Here is an 18,994-nt window from a genome sequence, read left to right as displayed (position 1 = left end):
AGTTTCTTGATGTCTGTCTGGCACCAGAGAGAAAACAATGAAGAAAGTGAAACCATTTCCCATTCCAGACCCATTTCTCCTTCTCTTTATACCTAAATAGAGTCTGGAAAACCACCATTAAATGAGAGAAGCGTGGTGACATCCTCAGGTTGATATAAATGCCTCTAAAAATATTTCTTACCTGAGCTTCCATAACTTTAAACCTCTTTTCTTGTTCTTTCAATCCAGAAAAATATTTAGACAAATTATCCACCCTGTTGAGGAAAAAAAAAAAAAAAAAAAAGCAGACATGCTCACCAAAAAGCAAAGGCCTCAGAGGAAATCCTAAAACACAAAGCTGAAGACTTGCAAGGCACACTGATGGGTCAGAATTACATACTTATTAGATGTTGCCTTCAGCCTTTCTTCATTGCTTTCTTTCCTTTCTTGTTCAAGATTCACAAGATAATTTTCTTTTTGCACCAGCTCCCATGTTATGATCTTTTGATCTAGACCAACTGGAAGATCTCTTTCTGTCGGGAAGAAAAGTAAGACAGAGAGAGAATTGTATTTTACTCCTTTTTCTCTTCTACTGGTGTTGGAAGGCTGCTATTCTAAAGAAAAGTCAGTTCTTGCCATTACAGGGCTGTCACGTTATGAAAATGCAGAGTAAAATAAGTGTTTTCTACTTTTTGCTCTTTTAATGGAAGGCATTAGAGCTTTTTGCAGTTTTTTTTACTAAGTCCTGAGTTTTCTGAAGAAGAGCAGTGACCAATTTCAGTCCTTCTGTCTCATTTATGACCTTAACAAACTTCTAACAAATTCTAACCCCAAAGCATTTAATGCCCAGAGCTTTACCTTCAGATGCACTTTATCATTTAACCTTATTTATTAGAAAAATTATAAATAGGGGGGAAAAGCTGCAAATAAATCCCTTCACCCTGAAGTATGAAGCCAATTGCTGTTGTTAAGTGTGCCAGCCAGCAAGTGACCTCAATTTCACAGACATTTTGAATGTAACATACTTGTTTTGTATCTTCCTGAAGACTGGTTAAAGGGCACAGTTCCTACATGCCCTATAGACTTGGTGTATGTTTTTAGGCTTCTCTGTAGATAATAATTATAAAATTCAGGAGCAAAAAACTTATTTATTAAGCCCATCCATTCTTATCTCTTCAGAAACCAAATCCCTTTCATCAGTTCTATATCAATCCCTTTGTTGTAACACTGATGCATAAAAAAAATGCCTTCTGAGAAGCTGTTTATAGCAGAGGATGGATTGTAAGCCTTCATTTTTCATTTCTCCTCTCCTGGCATTCTTTGTTAAAAATAAATTCTGACTCTTGGTTTAAGGAAACCTTAATTTCTCCTTGGCTTAAGGAAATCTTAATTTCTCTTCAGTTTTGCCTACACAGCATGTCCTAGGAGAGTCTCAGGATCCCCAGGCTGGTGGATGTTTGTTACTAGCTCACCCAGATGTTCTTTTTTATGTTCCATTTTGTTGAAGATTCTTCTGAGAACCAGAGTGATGTGGTTAATGATGATAAATGGTGGTGCCAAGGCTGGGCGGCTGTGATATTCAACAATCAGGTTGTAACGTTGAATTTTCCAGAAAATGTCTGCATTGCCCTGAACAACTTGGAAAGTGTAGCTGTCATTGGGGGCAAAAAAAAAGGGCATATAACTATTTTTTACCTTAGTAAGCTTCTAAGTTTATTATTACAAAATTTAGTCTCACATTTACTTTAATAAAGATATGGCGAGTAGTGTTATTTAATCTAAATCTAAGTCTATTTAATCTAAAATTCATCTATTTAATCTAAAATTCTTAGATGTTAAAATAATTGCAACTGCAGTCTTCAAATGTTAAAAAATTACATTCTTCTGGCCTTTTTTTTTTTTTTTTTAATAGTTATTTGTACTTGGGCAAGATCAGCAAACATGCCACGTCAGTTTTGCAACCAAATGAATCATCATTAGCTGTGTTGACATTCAGCATTTTCCCTCTCTGCAGATTATCCACTGCCAAGTTTACAGCTGATTTTTTTTCTTTTGCACCTGCAGTCTTCTGCTGCAAGACAGCCAGGGATCCAGACCCTTCTCTGCATGTTTAATTGAATTTTGAGCAGTAAAAGAGGCTTCTTTTCTTCTTGTCTTTAATGTGACGTGGAAGGATTGTAAGAATTTAAGAACTAAATGATCCCAGAATAGTAATTAGATCCCCAAATAGTAATTAGAAAGAAAACTGCAGTCTCTTTTGAAATGAATAACCAACAGCAAGGCAGTGAAGCAGCCAGTTAAAACTTTGCAGCCTCTTGAGTTGCTGTTGCTGAAATCCCTCTTACCTGAACATGGCAATCAGGAGATTCATAAGGAGAACATTTGTCACTAATAAAAAGATGACCAGCAGAAGGATGACAAGCCAGTTGGCATAGCTGTTAGGACAGGATGGGAAGTTCTCCTGCAGAGTCTGCAGTGGATCTGATGTGCAGTTCCTGGGATACATCCGTGATGCTGCAAAGGAGGAACACAGGACTAAAAGAATGGTTTGGGCAAATCCTACTGCCTCGTGCACTCCTTTGAGTGGAGACAAAAGTTTTGCACTTTGGTGATCAAATTCTCTGAGTTTCAACAAAGAACTGCAATTTTTTTTCAACAAAGAAAACTTTTTTTCAGCAAAGAACTGCAGTTTTTTCCTGAGTTTTGAAGTACTCTGTTCTAGAGCTATTTCAATGCAAACAAAGACTGAATTACCATCTCTAATCATGTTCGTTTTAACACCTAGTGACATGGATGGACATGTATATTTAGTTATTATACTTAGTTATATTATATTTAGTTAAACTTTACTTATTAAGATACAGATCAAGGACGATGATGCTATTGATTACTAAAATGAGGTTTAATCTTGGCTACGTGTAAACAGCAGCATGATTGTTCTGGATATTTTACAATCATTAAACCCAATATTGTGGTGGTAGGGTTTTGTTCTGTTAGCAGGAGTATAAATATGAGATTCTCTTATCCCTAAAAGGACCTTGGGGCTGGGGCTCCTCATTCTAAATTTAGTTTCATTTTCTGCATTTGAGCTTTCAGACGAGTTTGGCAAGAATGGTTCTCCTCCATCAGACTAGAGGTCCAGCCCTGTGTTCTGTCACCAGCTAGGAATTAAGTTCACAAATTTCAAGTAACATAATGATATTTCCTTTTTTATGCTCTCTTTTTTTCACTGATTATTCTTTTCCCCACTGCCATGGATAACACCACAGTCAGATTCCTTAGAGCTTGTGGTTATATCAAAGCTCATACCAGCTGGGGCTGCTTTCACCAGGTGCAGTTCCTGATGTTTATCTGTACTGAATGTTATTTTATGATCCAGCACTCAGGAGTGTCCTGTGCAGCTCTTAGGTGGCAGCTTTAGTCTTTACTACCCAGTAATGTAGTTTCATCAGCAAATTTTTCCCCTCATTACCCAGCTCCTTTTCCTTATATTTTGTAAAGTTATCAAACAGAATAAGCCCCAGAACAAATTATTCCCTTCTGGAAGTTGTCCCTGTAATTAATTTTTTTCTTTTCTTTTAACCAGTTATTTATCCAGGTGAAGACACCCTTTGGAGAGAAAGACACATTTCTAGGGAATGCTATTTCCAAATGACCTGGGATTAATGTGATTTCCAAATGAGATGAATCCTATTCCAGAAATATTTGTTTCTCTTCAATTGCTTTAATGGAAATAAGAGTGACTGCTGTGCATGCTTACACCATAGGCATTGAAAATTAAGTGGGATAAAACACACCCCCACTCTCTTGTCTCATTCAAGCTTTTTGGCTTTTCTAGGTCAAATGCTTAGTAAGTTAAGCAGAGTGAACATGAAAGAAGTCTGATGGGTTTGCTTCTGTCTATGAGATATTTTTTAATTCAGTCTGTATTATCTGTTACTCTGGCTAAATGCTGTATCATTACTTCAGACTTTTTTGGGAGATGACCTATTCTGTATTTTATCTGCTTCTCAGAACACTGATATCAGAAATGTTGCCTTTGAGCCTTCATGTCCAAGTTCTTCCACATCTTATGATTATTTTTCTGTTGTCCTGTTTGAAATGTTGCACAAATGCAATTACTGGCTTTGTTTGGTTTGAGCAGCTTTGCCTCTGAGAGTCAATAAGCACTCTAAGAGGAACATTTCATCTAAAAGACAAATGTTTGCCTATGGGCAGAGCTGTGTTGCTGGCACATGGTCACTTTACTGCCCAGATGGATGGAGGTGCTGTGATTTCAGTTTGCACAGGGTTCTCTGTGTCTAGGTTCAACTGAATGGAAATGGATTGAAGTGCAAGAAAGTATGGGAGCCTTTAAAACTGCAAATCTTTTTGTGAGTATTTCAAACAGCTTGTCTATACAGGGCCAAACCTTGTGCTCCAGTGTAATTCTGCACCTGTACATTATCCCTTTTAAAATCCACTATTTAGATGATGGTAATGTGAAAGCTTTGGCCCACAGGACAAAACAAAACAAAAAAAACCCAAACCCCAACACAATACCATGAAGGAATCCCATGCTCTGATCAGAATTGTGATTCCAAAGCACCATCAGGAGGAAAATAAATTTTCTCACTGTCTATTTCATCCAGTGGGATCTGGCCAAATATCTGAAGGTAGGGCCGGTAAAGCACCCTTCTGAATATCCATTCCACCCGGGTGTCATCAGGATGAAGAAGAGCTTGGGTTGTCACACCATAGGCAATGAGCCACACACTCAAGAAAAACAGAAAGAAGAAAACATCCTTCATCTGAAAAAACAGGGGGAGGGCAGAAAAGGAGGAGAGGTGGCTGTAATAGCAGAGTCAAAGAATGGTGCTCTCTACATCAAATAATTCTGTTTCCTTACAAGCTTGTGTAGGCTGAAGGAGGTGGAATAGGATGCAGTTCCATGCACAGAATTCCTCTCTTGACCTTGCTATGTTGTTCTTGGCCTGTAACCAGCATTTTTCTTTGCTAGCTCATTCAGATGAAGGCATGTTTTAAAGGAAAACCTTGCTTTTCAGTCATCTACCATTTAAAAATGAAACCCATTTTACCTTCTCAGTGAGGCTCATTCCTCTTAAGTGCAGATTTTCTGTCAGAATGGTAACAGGAGGAGCTCACTGATCAATCCTGAGCCCCTGATACAGCAGCAATCAAAGGTTAGAAGAGTCAGGTAGCTTCTGTCTTGAGTTTTCAAGCTAAGTAATGGATCTGAGGATTTGTTTTCAGGGCTTCCTGCTTTTGAACGTTGTGTTTTTCTAGAGAAGTTATCAAATCCTAAAATCCTGACATGAAATACATGTTAGATATTTATTTTTTTTTAAGTGTAATATTTTTCCCTGGTGGAAGAGGAATACTTCATCTTCTTCCCGTCTAATCTGGCAGAGTTCATTAGGGATTGTAGATTTGTTTCAATCAGATTATTGGACTGAGCTCTTCCCCCAAAGCATTGGCATTTCAGACCTCCAGGAAGTTACTTGGAGTTCTATTAATAATACAACAATAATAATACAATAGCAATACAATAAATACAACATCTAAGCCAGGCAGGGTGTAGTTGATGTCTCTGACTTTTACCAATCTATTTTTTTCCCCTGGATGATTTAAAATTTAGCAGTGCTGTAGGACTGTAATGGTGTCATAGTTAAGAGAAAGCAGTGGCAAACCTGGGTGGTGGTTTTTTTTTTCACAATTTGCAGGCTCTCTGTGAAGGGGCAAGGTTCTGGCATGGGACTACAAATGCAGCTGCTGCCAGACTGGTTTCAGCCATTCTGCAGCAAGGTTAAAAAGGAGAAAACCAATGACAGACAATTGTAAATTGCTTATCTTGGCAAGTAAGGGACATAAGTCAGCCCATTTGATGAATCTTTCAAGAAGCTGTCATTTAATGAAGTAATTTGTACTGGTTTTGATGCAAGGTTCAACACTGAACCACCAAAGCTCAGGTACTGTGTTGCTTTGGCTGGGTCCCATTTTATGGTTTTGTCTAGGCTGCTGTTTATATTCTTATTTCTCCTTTTTAATCTGTGTTCTATCTCATATGAGTTCAGATGCCAACGTAGCAGACACAGATTTACCCAGGGCCCTGCTTGAGCTTGGTTTGTAGCAAGGAAGGGTTGGTTAGGAGCTGTAGGTCTGACTTCTCTTACAATAAAAGTCTGGCAATGCTGGAAGCTAGATAGAACAAATATTTATTTGCCATTTACCCTTTTGCTACTCCAAGCAAATGTCATGTTAGAGTTCCAGTTATTGCATTTGTAGACAAACCCAAAGGGCTTGGTAGTTCTGTTTGTTCAATGTATAGGCTTGTTTAGACTGTAAGGCTTTTACTGAGCTCTGCTCTGAGTCACTAATCAAATATTTGGAGATTCTATAATAGCACTTACAATTAGATGGACTCCTATTAATCAGTTACCATGAGCTAATTGGCCTAGAGGATTAACCCTCCTGAATAAAAAGCTACTTCTACATCCCAATGCATACCCCAGCCCAGCAACTGGAGTCCTAATGCCTCATTTCCTGCAGGAGAGTGGTAATAAATTCAAATCTTTTCTCAACATCTTCCAACATATGTCAGAATAACCCCTGTGGGAAACTTAACAATTACCCTTTTTCAGAGATATTTTTTTTTTTTGACACTTCTTGCAGCTACCATGAGCTGATCCCCAAGCAGAGCAGAGTCATTCAGCTCTGCCCTTCTGAAAGTGGCCTCTTGTCTGCCTCAGGTTTTTGCTGAATGCACACAGAGCTCTTAGGAAGGATCCCTTTTAAGCTGATGGAGTCTAACACAATAAATAAGGGAATAGATGCAAAATGACAAGCCTTAAAAATACCAAAATAAAATAGATTATAAACCGATCTCCTTTGTAAACAGATTTCCTGCTTTCCATTTTTAGAGAGCACAAGTACATCTATTTATCCAAGAGATACTCAGCACACTTACCATCCTTTCCACAATTATGATCTTTGGTCCAAGTTGCTTGTGGATTGCAAAAATATGGATAAGCCTAAGTGTAAACACCATAAAATCAATGGCAAGGATTGTACGGCCAGCTTGGAAAGTGGAGTTCAGCATCCTGCAGAACACATTAAAACAAAGATTTACTCAGCAAGTATTGTTGAGAATTATTGTCTCCAATATTAACCTCAGTTTCCAGACACAGCCCAGTTAGGAAAAGGCAAGAGCTGCAGGGCTATGGTTGCAGAAGCCTGGAAAATGAATGGAACATTTGTACATTGAGGAGAAATATCCAAAACTGGATGCTCTGGTTTGGCCTTAATGAGATTTATTTAAATTAAAAAAAAAAAAAAAAAAAAGAGGAAAACACAAAAAAACCAACACATTGACTACATGATTGCCAAAACCAACCAAAAAAACCCCACAGACCTATTCTATACATGGGTTTGAAGATTCAATATGTCTTTCTATGGTCTTCAGAGGAACAGCTGTGATTCCACAGAGTTTTAGAAGCTTCTATTCCAGAAAAATATCACAAAGTCTGTAAAGTAAACGTGTTAACCTGTTCTCTCATGCACAGGAGACCCCACGTCACATGGAATATATGGATCACACACATGCTGACCACATCACATGGACGTACACATATGCACACATACATATACCTGCAGATTACCCCAATGATAAAGAGGAAGATGGCCACCATGTCACATTTATTCCAGTTATCCTCAACATATAGTTTAAATTTTTTCATTAAGTTTGTGTCTTCATCTGTATAGAAACTCTGAAAAAGAGAAATAATCGTTGGTATTGATTTGTTGCCAGTTTCCCACTGGGAGTTTAACACAATAGCTGCTTCCTTTTGCTCTTTCATTTCCAAATTCCTACTCTAAGAGGAAAAAAAAGCTTGAAAACATAAGATCAATTTACTCTCTTAAAACAAAATAGATGAAAAAGAAAACAGTCAAATCTTTTTATTCTTGCACTATTAGCCTTAAGTATTTTTCAGACCTCATTTAAGATTTTGCCAGCATTTGGGCTGTTAAAAAACCAGTGACTTCCAGTCAAAGTTCAGTTTCTAGACATTGCTTCCCAAACTACATGAACAGATTTGGCATTTGCAGACTGGGGTTGATATTTGATTATCTAGTAAAAAGTTGGGTTTCTTCAGTGGGTTTTAGCCTGGCACTCTTCCTGTTTTATAATGAAATGGGTTTTTTTGATCCCAGTATATTCCATCTCCTCTGGGTATGACCTTGCTGCATAATTTCAGCTTTCCAGTACCCAACTGGGATCCTCCTCAGTGTCCCTGTTGCTTAAGTAGTGAACACATATTTGTTCTTCCAGAGTAAATGTTTATAGCTGCCTTCTCATGTCTGAAGAGGGCAGCTTTATGCATCCAGAGTTGGCAGGACACTGGCACCATTGTTCACACTTTATTTCAGTTGTGGAGCTGATGACATTTAAAAATTGGGAACTGGGAGGGTAATGGAGAAATCTGGGGTTGGATTTTTAAAGGAAAGCAAACCAAATACATCTGCTGGTATGTTGAACTGAGTAGTTTTAGGAAAAATACAAATAATCTGAATTCATCCACTTCTTTTTGTTGTTTTTTTTTTTTTAATGATCCCCAGTGTGGAAGAATTTAAAACTCTGTAGATGTAGATTTGTCTGCTGTGTTTCCAGGTAGAGAATATAATTGGAGGCCCTAGCTCTGGAGAGTGAAATCAGGGAGATACTTTGCAAAATGAAGGACACCTGAAGCTTAGCAGCTGACTTGGCTACAGCTGGAGCAGGATGGAAAAATAGAGGTGGAGCTCCAGGTTTCTACAGGGGAGAAAGAGCTCAAGTTAGGAGAGAGAGAAGTCTTTTGGAGAAGGTAAGTTTGGGATTGTTCTTTGTAAAAATCAAAATACTATGCCTGGCACTTGAAACCTTCTGGCTTGTAGAGTTCTACAGCTTGTAAGTTTATTCAAAATTCAAGTTTTATTGTGGTTTTTCTGAGGTGTCTTTGGTTACTGACCTGTCGGATTTCTTCCAAGACCAGGGTAAAAACACAGAAGTAAAGTGTAATTTCTGTAGTGGAGGGACCCTCAGGTGGAGGTGGTTTAAAGTCCAGTAAAAGGACGTAAGTAAATAGAAAGAGAAAAGCAAAGTACATGATAACATTCCCTGTGAATACAGTTACAGGGGCACTCCAGAATTTCCTCCACCGAGTAAATATGAACGTCACCCATGCTGTGTTTTCAGAAGGGTTCTGCTTTTCCAATTTACCATTTCCTCTGCAAAACAAAAAGAGTATAGGCTTGGTAATGGTTTCCTAAAATTAGTCCATGGGAATAGGAGCAGTGTTATTCTATATAAAGCTACTTGTAAGACAGTAACAGGCAAATGCTGGGAATGGCAAGGAAGAAAGCTGTAAAAGAGCAATCCCAATACTACAATATTCCAATGGCAAAAATATTGTGAGTCAGGGAGAAGGTTTTGAAATGAAAAATTCATATTTGACTTGAACGTTCTTGTTATTTGAGTTTTGCTGTGTTAATTATGATTTGTAACTTCACTGGGTTCCTGCATGGAGTACAAATACCCCAAGGAGAGGGAGGACTGGGCTGACTGCTGTCCCTCATCCTAAATCCCAGGAAAGAGACACAAATGACCAGGGTAGTTTCAGGCTTAGTTCTTAATTATTTTGGCTTTGAAAATTTCTTGCAGTGTTTCTGTGCAGTAGTTCTTGTTGTAAAGAATTCCTCTTTCTGACCCAGTCTCAAAGTGCTGGATCATCCCAAGCAATGTGTTTCTTAATTACTCTTCCTGAAGTTTGGGAGAACTCCTGAAGGAATATTTCAGTCCTTTACACAACTCTAAGCACTGGCATCTTGCCATTTACAATGAAATGAGAGTAAATTGCAGAAAAAGTCATATAGAAGCCTGTTAGCAAAACTTTGACCTGAGGAATTATTTATTAAGGTAGTCTCTGATTATAGGGGAATTATGCAAGTATTTTGTTAACTGAAGGGAAATCTGACCTGGACATCTACAGCTGTTTTTGCTGTGTTTTGGAACATGAAGTGCTATCTTTTGGCACTGGAAATTATCCTGCACAGAAAATGCAAGTTCCCTGTATTTGATGGCAATCTGATCTTTGCTTCCACAGAAATTGCTCTCCTGTGTAAGCCAGGGATGTTATTTGATCTTTAATTTTGTGATTCTGAGGGAGAGGTGTGATCTCTAATGAAGGGTGTCTGCGATTTCACCTCACAAGAAAGCAGCAATGACTCTTCAGTGGTTTTTAATTTCCCCTGATCTTCTTGCTAATTATTAAAAAGGGTTTGTTAGAAGGCAAAGTTTCTGCTCACACCCAGTCTTTTCTAGATGCCTGATTCTGTGCTGCCTCAATTTATTACCTCGTAAGATACATCCCCATGGTAACAGGCTAATGTCATAAAGAGATAATTGCAGCTTTACTGTTAGATGCTGAAATAGATCTGGGAAAGGAGAGAGCCTTTTTGTTAAAACAATTTGCTAAGATAATAGCAATGAGAATGCCCAAACCACCTTTAAGTCAGGATACGAAAGTGCTTTCTGACATTGCTTACAAATAGCTCCCCAGGGGCAGATGCTTTTACACCTATTTTGAAGGTTAGGGAGGGAGAGAGACAAACAAATTGTTTTCTCCAATATACCAGAAGTAAAGCCAGAACCTAATGACTCTGCCTTGGTCCAGCACTTCATACATTGCAGATGCTTCCTTGCTCTGGTTGTCCACTTGTTTCTGAAGGTCTCTTAATTATTGCAAAGCACACACTCGATACAAGTGGCTACTGAGCACTGATTTTCTATTAAGAGGACTTTGTGCTACTCAAAAGTTTTCCTATCCTGACTGAAGGCCTTGCAGGTTTTGGTGAGGAGCCTTTGGCAGAGGCTTAGGGTGGGATTCAGAAGTTTTGCATCACAAATCTGTGAATGCCCTCAAGCAGCTGACAAAGTCTTTGTGATTATTTTCCTCTTTGTGTAGTTCTTCTATCTCCTAAGTTTGTGTTGCACTTAGGTTCCTCAGGGCTTTTAAAATAGAGCATTAGTATGGTGGAAAGCTGACTTAAGAAGAAATTCCCAGGTACTGATGAAATCCTTTCTGTTCAGTTGAGAAAGCCATGGATGGCTTGGTTCCTAAATCAAATGTATATCACCCATCATAGAATCATAGAATTGACTGGGTTGGAAGGGACCTCAGAGATCATCAAGTCCAACCCTTGTTCCACCATTGCAGTTCCCAGCCCATGGCACTCAGTGCCACATCCAGTCTCTTTTTAAATATCTCCAGACACGGAGAATCCACTACTTCCCTGGGCAGCCCATTCCAATGCCTGATCACCCTCTCCAGAAAGAAGTTCTTTCTAATCTCCAACCTAAACCTCCCCTGGCACAACTTGAGACCCTGCCCTCTTGTCTTGCTGAGAGTTGCCTGGGAAAAGAGCCCAACCCCCCCCTGGCTCCAACCTCCTTTCAGGGAGTTGGAGAGAGTGATGAGGTCTCCCCTGAGCCTCCTCTTCTCCAGCCTCAACACCCCCAGCTCCCTCAGCCCTTCCTTACAGGAATTCTGCTGGATCCCTTCACAGCCTCCTTGCTCTTCTCTGGACCTGCTCCAGCACCTCAATCTCCTTCCTGAGCTGAGGGGCCCAGAACTGGACACAGGACTCAAGCTGTGGCCTCACCAGTGCTGAGCACAGGGGCAGAATCCCTTCCCTGGACCTGCTGGCCACGCTGTTCCTGAGCCAGCCCAGGATGCCATTGGCCTTCTTGGCCACCTGGGCACACTGCTGGCTCCTGTTCAGCTTCCTGGCAATCCAGACTCCCAGGTCCCTTTCTGCCACTCTGTGCCCAGCCTGGAGCTCCCCATGGGGTTGTTGTGGCCAAAGTGCAGGACCCGGCACTTGGCCATGTTGAACCTCATCCCGTTGGGATCATCCCAACTCTCCAGTCTGTCCAGGTCCCTCTGCAGAGCCCTCCTGCCTTCCAGCTGATCCACACTCCCCCCCAGCTTAGTGTCATCTGCACATTTGCTGATGATGGACTCAATCCCCTCATCTAAATAATCTATAAAGATATTAAACAGAACTGGGCCCAACACTGATCCCTGGGGGACACCACTAGTGACCGGCCGCCAACTGGATGCAGCCCCGTTCAGCACCACTCTCTGGGCCCAGCCCTCCAGCCAGTTCCTAACCCAGCACAGGGTGCTCCTGTCCAAGCTGGGGGCTGACAGCTTTTCCAGGAGGATGCTGTGGGAGACGGTGTCAAAGGCCTTGCTGAAGTCCAGGTAGACCACATCCACAGCCTTCCCCACATCCACTATACGGGTCACCTGATTATAAAAGGAGATCAGGTTGGTCAGACAGGACCTGAAAGGGAATCCTAGGATATGCTTTATGATTTCTCAGGTATTGAGAAGGGTTCTGTAGAAATTTCTTCCTCAGAACAAGTAAAGTTGTGTCTCATTGTGGTTTTTTGTCCTTAAGTGGTTACCTGGTCACTAATCCCCAAGAAGTGTCCTTTGTGATCACAGAAGTTATATTAACTAATGGGTTTAAACTCACCTATCTTCTTCCTTGGAAAAAAACAGAGTCTTCTCTGTCTCTAAACCATCCAGTTCTTTAAATGGTTCTGGCTCATTCTTTGATTGTTGGTCCTCACTGTAAGGAAATAAATTCAGCAGCTGAAATATGGTGGTTAGCAAGTTTTCACACCTAAATTGGCTTTTCTAGTAGCTTGTACTTACTTTGGACTTGCTCTGCTGAGAAGCTATCAGATAATGCATCATCCTTACAGGTGCAAATTCTCTATTTGTAAGGTGAAAGCTGAAGTCACCCACAAGATTCAGAGAAATGCTAATTGTCATGCCTCACAAAAATGGAGCAGTATCCTCAGTGTCCTTAAATTACTTAGGATTGGAGCAGAAATGTACCCCTCACTCTTAGAAGACAAGACCCCAGTGCTCTGTTCCTGGCTACTCTTACAAGCAGCTAAGAAATAAAATGCCTGAAGCAGTAGGGAACATGGTGTCAGCTCCTGTATTTCCATTAAATATCCTCACTGAAACAATTTTGGAATGGTTTGGTTTGATTATGAGTCGTAATTTAAGCCTTTCCCCCCAAACTATGCCAAATTTTCACATTGAATTACTTGAACTTGTAAGACAAAAGTCATCTTCAGAGATACTGACAGAAGGAAAGTCCCACGTCAGCAGTGGCCAACAAGTTTTCCTCTTGCTTTTTAAGCAAGTTAGAAACATTTATTTCCTATCAGAAAGTTAGAAACATATGTTTTTCCATATAAACAGCTAGAAACATGTATTCCATAACAGAATGTAGTTCCATAATGCCAACTCTGATTATTTGTATGTGTTACAATAGTAGGAGGTCTTAGTAAAGTTTAATTCCTGGATTTTTATTACTCTCTGAGCATCTTACTGCCTTTTGTTTCTTTTCTGTTCTGTTTTGTGGTGGTTTTTTGTTTGTTTGTTGTTTGTTTGCTTGTTTTTTAAGAAAACCAAGATTCTAGTCTTGCCCTACAAAAACCTGAACTCCAAAGCTCTGCCTGCAGAAGACTGACAAAGAGATCTCATAAGCCATTGAATTAAAAAAATCTGAATTGATTTCATGTCAGTCCTGTGTTTTTAAGCCTGACTTAGGGCTATCAAGGGGCTGATAATACTGCTTTGTAATAGGCATTTGCCTTGATAAGCCTTGTGGCTGATAATAGTGCTTTGTGATGGCTGTTTTACTAGATAAGATAAATCTGAACCATGCATCTCCAAATCTAGAAATAGAGGGTGCTATACTGGAGATATTCTATATATTATTGTGTAGGATCTGGAGCTGACAGAAGTCCAGCAGACTTTTTTTTGTGGACTATGCAAAATAGAAATGATACATGGGAAAGAGTGGTATTGATCTTTTTTTAAGTCTTTGGATAATCACAGGACAAACAGATCACTCAGTCCCATAAAAAGCTGATTTCTGGGGCAGTCCTTCTGTTGGGGATGCTGCAGTTTTTATCACTTAGGTGAGAAATTTTGAGTCTGGATCATTTTATTTTATTTTTCATGGTTGATTTTTCATCCTTTACTTCTCTCTTGCACCCAAATAGTTCTATGTGTACCTGAATGCTATTAAATTTGTGTAGATTAGGAAAGGGCACCAGAATGCAGAGATTAACTTCAGGATCTGTGTGCTCGTAGCCATGTCTCCCCACCATATTTTTGTCAGGAATGCCTGAAAGTCAAAAAAAAAAAACAAGACAGGGCTTTAACATCACAAAAAACACACATGCAGGTGAAGTGCACCCATGGTCTGTGGCTTCTAAGACAGTGAATGCTCTGGAGAACTAAAGAGCAGACATGGATTCAGAGCCAAGAGGTTCTCTGTGCATCCCTCTGCAGATGTTGAGTATGCAGAGCTCTGGAGGACGCTGGGAAGAAGAGGAATTTGAGGGCAATTAAGCAAAATCTGTAGCTTTAAGAAAGTGCACATCAGGCACTGGGAGCCAGAAGCACCATCACTCTTAATTTTGCTTTTTTTTTATGTCCAGAGAGCTCAGGCTGTGAGAGCAAAGTTGAATAGTGATTTGATTTAACTTTTATCAGTGAGCTCTTCCTTGAATCTGAACAAGGAGTTACCTCACTTCTTGGAGCAGCTTCCTTATGCCTCAGGCAGATGTTCAGCTTTCCTCTGCTGTGTCCAACATCCTGTTTAAAGGCTCTGAGGATGGAGATTGGAAGGGAAGGATCTGTGGGACTTACCTGGACCCCATCGTGGGCAAAGAATGACTTTGCATCTGCTTCTGTAGCCAGCTGAAGGCAGGTGGTTTTGCTCCAGTACTGATTTTTCCTCACCAACAGAGCAAATGCCCTCTCCTCACTGTTGTGGTAGCATTCATTGAACAATCCTGACGAATGAAGGACACACAGACAAACAGATGTTGTTATTTAGAAGAAAAAAAAATAAGAAAATGAATGTTAGGCAAGAGGAGGATGTGTCCAGGGCACAGCACGGTGGCAGCAAAGCCTGAGCACTGCCAGCTGCTCCTGAGACTTCTGCAAAGCTGACAAGAGCCTGAGAAAGGTAAGAGAGGAAAGAGGAACAATGCTGGACACAAGAATAACTCTACAGTTTTATTTGCAGGGAGTTATGGAGTAAATCTCTTAGCACCTCCCTCTCATCTCTATCTGCATGCTCCCTTCTCAGCCCAGAGTCTCTGACAGGTTTGGGCTTTGTTTTTTTCATCTTGTTTTTGTTTTGTTTTTTTTATGTGAGGAGAAGTTTTTCTTTCTCAGTTCTTCTACAGACAGCTTCAGGAGCATCTTGGAACCATGTCAGCCTTTGTCCAAGTCCCTCATCTGCAGCCACCCCATGTGGAGCTTTAGGCAATAGCAAGAAGAACTGTGTCTCATGGGTGCTCCTCTTACACACAGAAGGATGAGTTGTCACACTGCCCCCATGTTTTGGAACACAATAAACAAAAGAAGCAGCTCAGCTTTGGCTTGGAGCCAACAAATCCTTGGTTTTAAGACAGAGCCTTTTGACATGAAGTCATTCAGACTTGGTAAAGTGTTGCAGTGTAGTTCTTTTTCCAGAGGGACTGGATAAACATTCTAAAAAACCCAACACAAGAAGTCAGATCTTGTCCAATGATAAAAACCTTGATTTATTCTGTTGATCCAGCTCTTACCTCAATACTGTTCTTGGGCCAGCCTGCATCATCTTGTTACCCTGGGAGGGCTCAGGAAAGGATCAAGGTGACTTAAACTGATTCACAGACTTCTTTTGCAGGTGATGTCCTATTTTTCATTCTTATAGAATGTTCACTCTAATTAATAGTTAATGTTCTCTGGGCCAGAAGTTAAAATTGAGGATCTATTCTAATACTTAGTGAAGTCAAGGAGCAGCCTTCTGGTGGATTATGCCGTGGAATCCCATGGCTAAATTACTCGAGCGCTGTGATTAGATGAGAATCTGACCTTTTAGCTAAGAAATGTAATAAATAAATAAGTAATGTAAATTATAATGGCCCTGTGAGAAGAGAAGGAAATGCTACCTGTGTATCAATAAGGTAGCAATGCTTGCATGAGCTTTCAGTAGTGCTAAAAGGAGAGAAAACACCTCTGCCTGTCCAGCTGTGGGATGTGCTCTGCTCCCAGCAGTGCTACCTGCAGACAGGGTCAGTCTGAAGGCAGCTCAGGAGAGAAACACCTGTGCAGACATCTGGAAAGAGGGAAGGGCTGGAGATTCCAGCATTGCAGATGTCTGGATGCTTGCTGCTGCAGGGAGGAGCATCCTGGCTGCTGCCAGCCCAGCCTGAGCCTCGCTGCAGTTTGGCAGTGCAGTCAGCCCTCCTCTGGATGAGGTAATCTCAAATTATTTTTAGCAGCCAAGGCAAACCTTTAAACTTGTTGCTCTAGTGGCCCTTAGAGAGCCAGCTTGATACTGCAGGAAAACCAGACTGCTGTGAAGCTGAAGTGGGTTTGGGTTTCTGTCTTGTCCATCCCTGTAGCACACCTCGTGCTGAGATCAGGCACTTGAAATCTTAACATGCAGCAGGGGAGGAATTCTGACCATGAATCCCAGGAACCATTCTTGGAACACTGATTTTTCTGCTTTTTGAGTCCTTTTTCTGTGGCCCTTGAATGTTTGGGACTGCCTGTGCTGCAAGGCTGTCCAATTATTCACCAAAGCACATTTTGATTTTTTTCCACTTGCTCCCCTTCCAGTGGCAATCACCTCTTCATTTTTTGGATGCTGTTAAAAAGGGACCTTTACTTACCAACTGCAAGCTGCTCATACTTGGCCTCTTTCATTATTTGTGCTACTTTGGTCTCTGTTTCCAGACGGGACATGGCTTTAAGGATCTTGCAGGCTGCCAGAGCTGAAGCTACACCTTCCTGTCCCTGCAGAATTAAAAAGGGGAGGCAGATGTTACCATGCCCTGAAGTGGGGAGAATTATACCAAGCAACACATTTAACAAAAAAAAGAAATCATGCATGTCTCTCCTTTGAAGAATCACCCCTCAAATGCAGACTTGAAGCACTGAGTGAGGTTTGGTGATGTCTGAGAACTGAAAAACCCTTATTGGGAGTTCTTGTGCTGGGCTTGACTTGGGGCAGCAGTCAGAGAGTGAAAGGAGAATAATGTATTTATGGAAACAATGCAAACCAGTCTCCCAGTGCCAAGGTGGCAGCAGGACGTGTGAGAAAGGAGCACAGCTGGCAGAGGGACAAGAGTGGCACAGAGAAATGTGCCTGCTGGTAATAAGGGTCCCCAGGCAGATGTGCAGATGTGTCTGCATGCACACACACACACACAGCTGGGGAGCTGGGCTCCTCCTGTGCCAGATGCAGCTGTTTGGAAGCTGAGGGATGGAGCCCCATAGCTGTGTCTGCCTGGGGGAGCTACAGCTTTGCTCTGCAGATGCAGCAGGCAGGGCTGTGCTTGTGCAGGGTGCTAAAAGAGGAGCCAAGGACCCCAGCTGCAATCTCAGCTTTTGAGAGCACGATGCTGCCCTTCCCTGAAATAAAGATGTTCCATGGCCATCCTGCCCTTCCATTGCTGGAAGCCAAGCAATTGACCTATTCCCAGGGAACGAATCCTGAGTGGTGACTCAGCAGCAGCAGCAGGGAAGGGGGTTTAGCTCTGCAGCTGGTGTTCAGGCTATGCTGCCTTACACCTCCTGCTGCTCTGCCCTCCTTCTGCCAAGCCCACTGGCATGAGCCCCCTAAATGCCACATCTTGAGTGTTAGAAACAAACCTCCCTGCCCTTTGAGCTCTAAGGCTGAGCAAAACCATCCTGAATCCTTGAAATATACCCAGATTTCACCTGGAGCAGCTGCAAGTCAAAGCTTACCATAGCCCAGAAATAGTTTGCCATCTTGTGCCGGTTTTGAAGTACTGCCCAGACAAACAAATCCCTCCAAGGATTTTTGGTTTTCTGGTTCATATCCAAAGGCCCAGGTAATCGTTTTGCATTCATTTTATCCTGCAATATAGTGGGTAGAAATTACAGCCTGCTTTCCAGCCTTGCTCTGTACCAGTGAGATCATCTAACCTGATCTTGGCCTTGCGAGAAGCTTCGTGTCCTTTTGATTCGCTTTTTCCCTTTTCTGTAGAGCTGAGGGGTAACTCAGGTCAGGCTGTACTGACTCCCTTGTGTCCCCAGTGTAACTCAAGATGTGTGAGAACCTTCTGAATGAACCCCTGAGCAGTGCAGAAGCTCTCATTGACTTTATCAAAGGTCAGTGTTTCCCCAGTGCTGGGTAGCATCATCCAGACAAACCTGTAACTCCTCTGAGCTCACCTTCAGCTGAATGCTGCACAACTGCCCCAGAGGACATGGTTTCAGAGGAAAGGGAACAAAAGGCATTTTATTTCAACAGAAATACATCTTGCCAAGGGTCCTGTGCAGGATGAGACAGAACAGAGGATGTGAACGCTCTCTTTTTCATTTTTCCTTTGAGAAACCTCTCCCTCATGCAGGGGCTGTTTCAAGTAGACCACTGCTTATTCTCTTAGCATTTGATTAAAAAGTCTCTAGAGGCAACTAGTCTCTAGTATGGCAACTTAGGTCAAGTTCTTAATTTTAAATATATTTTTCAACTGCCTCTATATGTATTGTGTTAATTAGAAGCAGTCAGAGTGGGCTTTTTTTAATTATAAAATTTTTTTTTTGTGGATATATTTTTAGTCAAACTGTAGGATTCTTTTCCAATTTACTTTAACAAAGTTTTTTTGGGGGTGTTGGTGGTTTGTTGTTTTTTTTCCTCTCCCTTTGTCTCTCCAAAGTTTTCAGTTCAATTCATTTGATGAAATAGCTCAACACAAAAATATCTCTGAAGTCTCACCAGTCTTTGTAACCACTTTATCCTAACCTGAACTAGGACACATAATTTAGCAGCAGCAACACTGGGATCCCAGTACAGTGATACTCTTTCTTTTATCAGTGATAATGGGATTGAGCCACTGGTGGCAGCAAGGGAAGAA

General features: G+C 41.1%; 1 protein-coding gene and 1 long non-coding RNA gene across 2 annotated transcripts in view; one reads left to right on the top strand and one right to left on the bottom strand.

Moving 5' to 3' along the window:
- The window catches only part of TRPM5 (transient receptor potential cation channel subfamily M member 5), a 50,852-nt gene that overhangs the window by 2,935 nt on the left and 28,923 nt on the right, over nt 1–18,994 (bottom strand). Inside the window, exons 11-23 of the mRNA XM_030451099.1 lie at nt 17,862–17,993; nt 16,784–16,907; nt 14,763–14,908; nt 14,123–14,235; nt 12,559–12,654; nt 8,985–9,243; nt 7,627–7,745; nt 6,947–7,079; nt 4,595–4,769; nt 2,325–2,493; nt 1,452–1,630; nt 380–512; nt 182–254 (exon numbers count right to left, since the gene is read on the bottom strand). Coding sequence (XP_030306959.1) covers nt 182–254; nt 380–512; nt 1,452–1,630; nt 2,325–2,493; nt 4,595–4,769; nt 6,947–7,079; nt 7,627–7,745; nt 8,985–9,243; nt 12,559–12,654; nt 14,123–14,235; nt 14,763–14,908; nt 16,784–16,907; nt 17,862–17,993 — 1,851 coding nt within the window. The remainder of the gene's footprint in view (nt 1–181; nt 255–379; nt 513–1,451; nt 1,631–2,324; nt 2,494–4,594; nt 4,770–6,946; nt 7,080–7,626; nt 7,746–8,984; nt 9,244–12,558; nt 12,655–14,122; nt 14,236–14,762; nt 14,909–16,783; nt 16,908–17,861; nt 17,994–18,994) is intronic.
- Nucleotides 8,375–18,994, top strand: part of LOC115598374 — a 47,083-nt gene continuing 36,463 nt past the window's right edge. Inside the window, exons 1-2 of the long non-coding RNA XR_003987607.1 lie at nt 8,375–8,446; nt 8,648–8,840. This is a non-coding gene — a long non-coding RNA (uncharacterized LOC115598374). The remainder of the gene's footprint in view (nt 8,447–8,647; nt 8,841–18,994) is intronic.

This window comes from Calypte anna, chromosome 5, assembly GCF_003957555.1.
Source record: "Calypte anna isolate BGI_N300 chromosome 5, bCalAnn1_v1.p, whole genome shotgun sequence".
Taxonomy (NCBI): Eukaryota; Metazoa; Chordata; class Aves; order Apodiformes; family Trochilidae; genus Calypte; species Calypte anna.
Note: the sequence above shows the minus strand (reverse complement) of the source record. Positions and strands in the feature narration are given on the sequence as shown.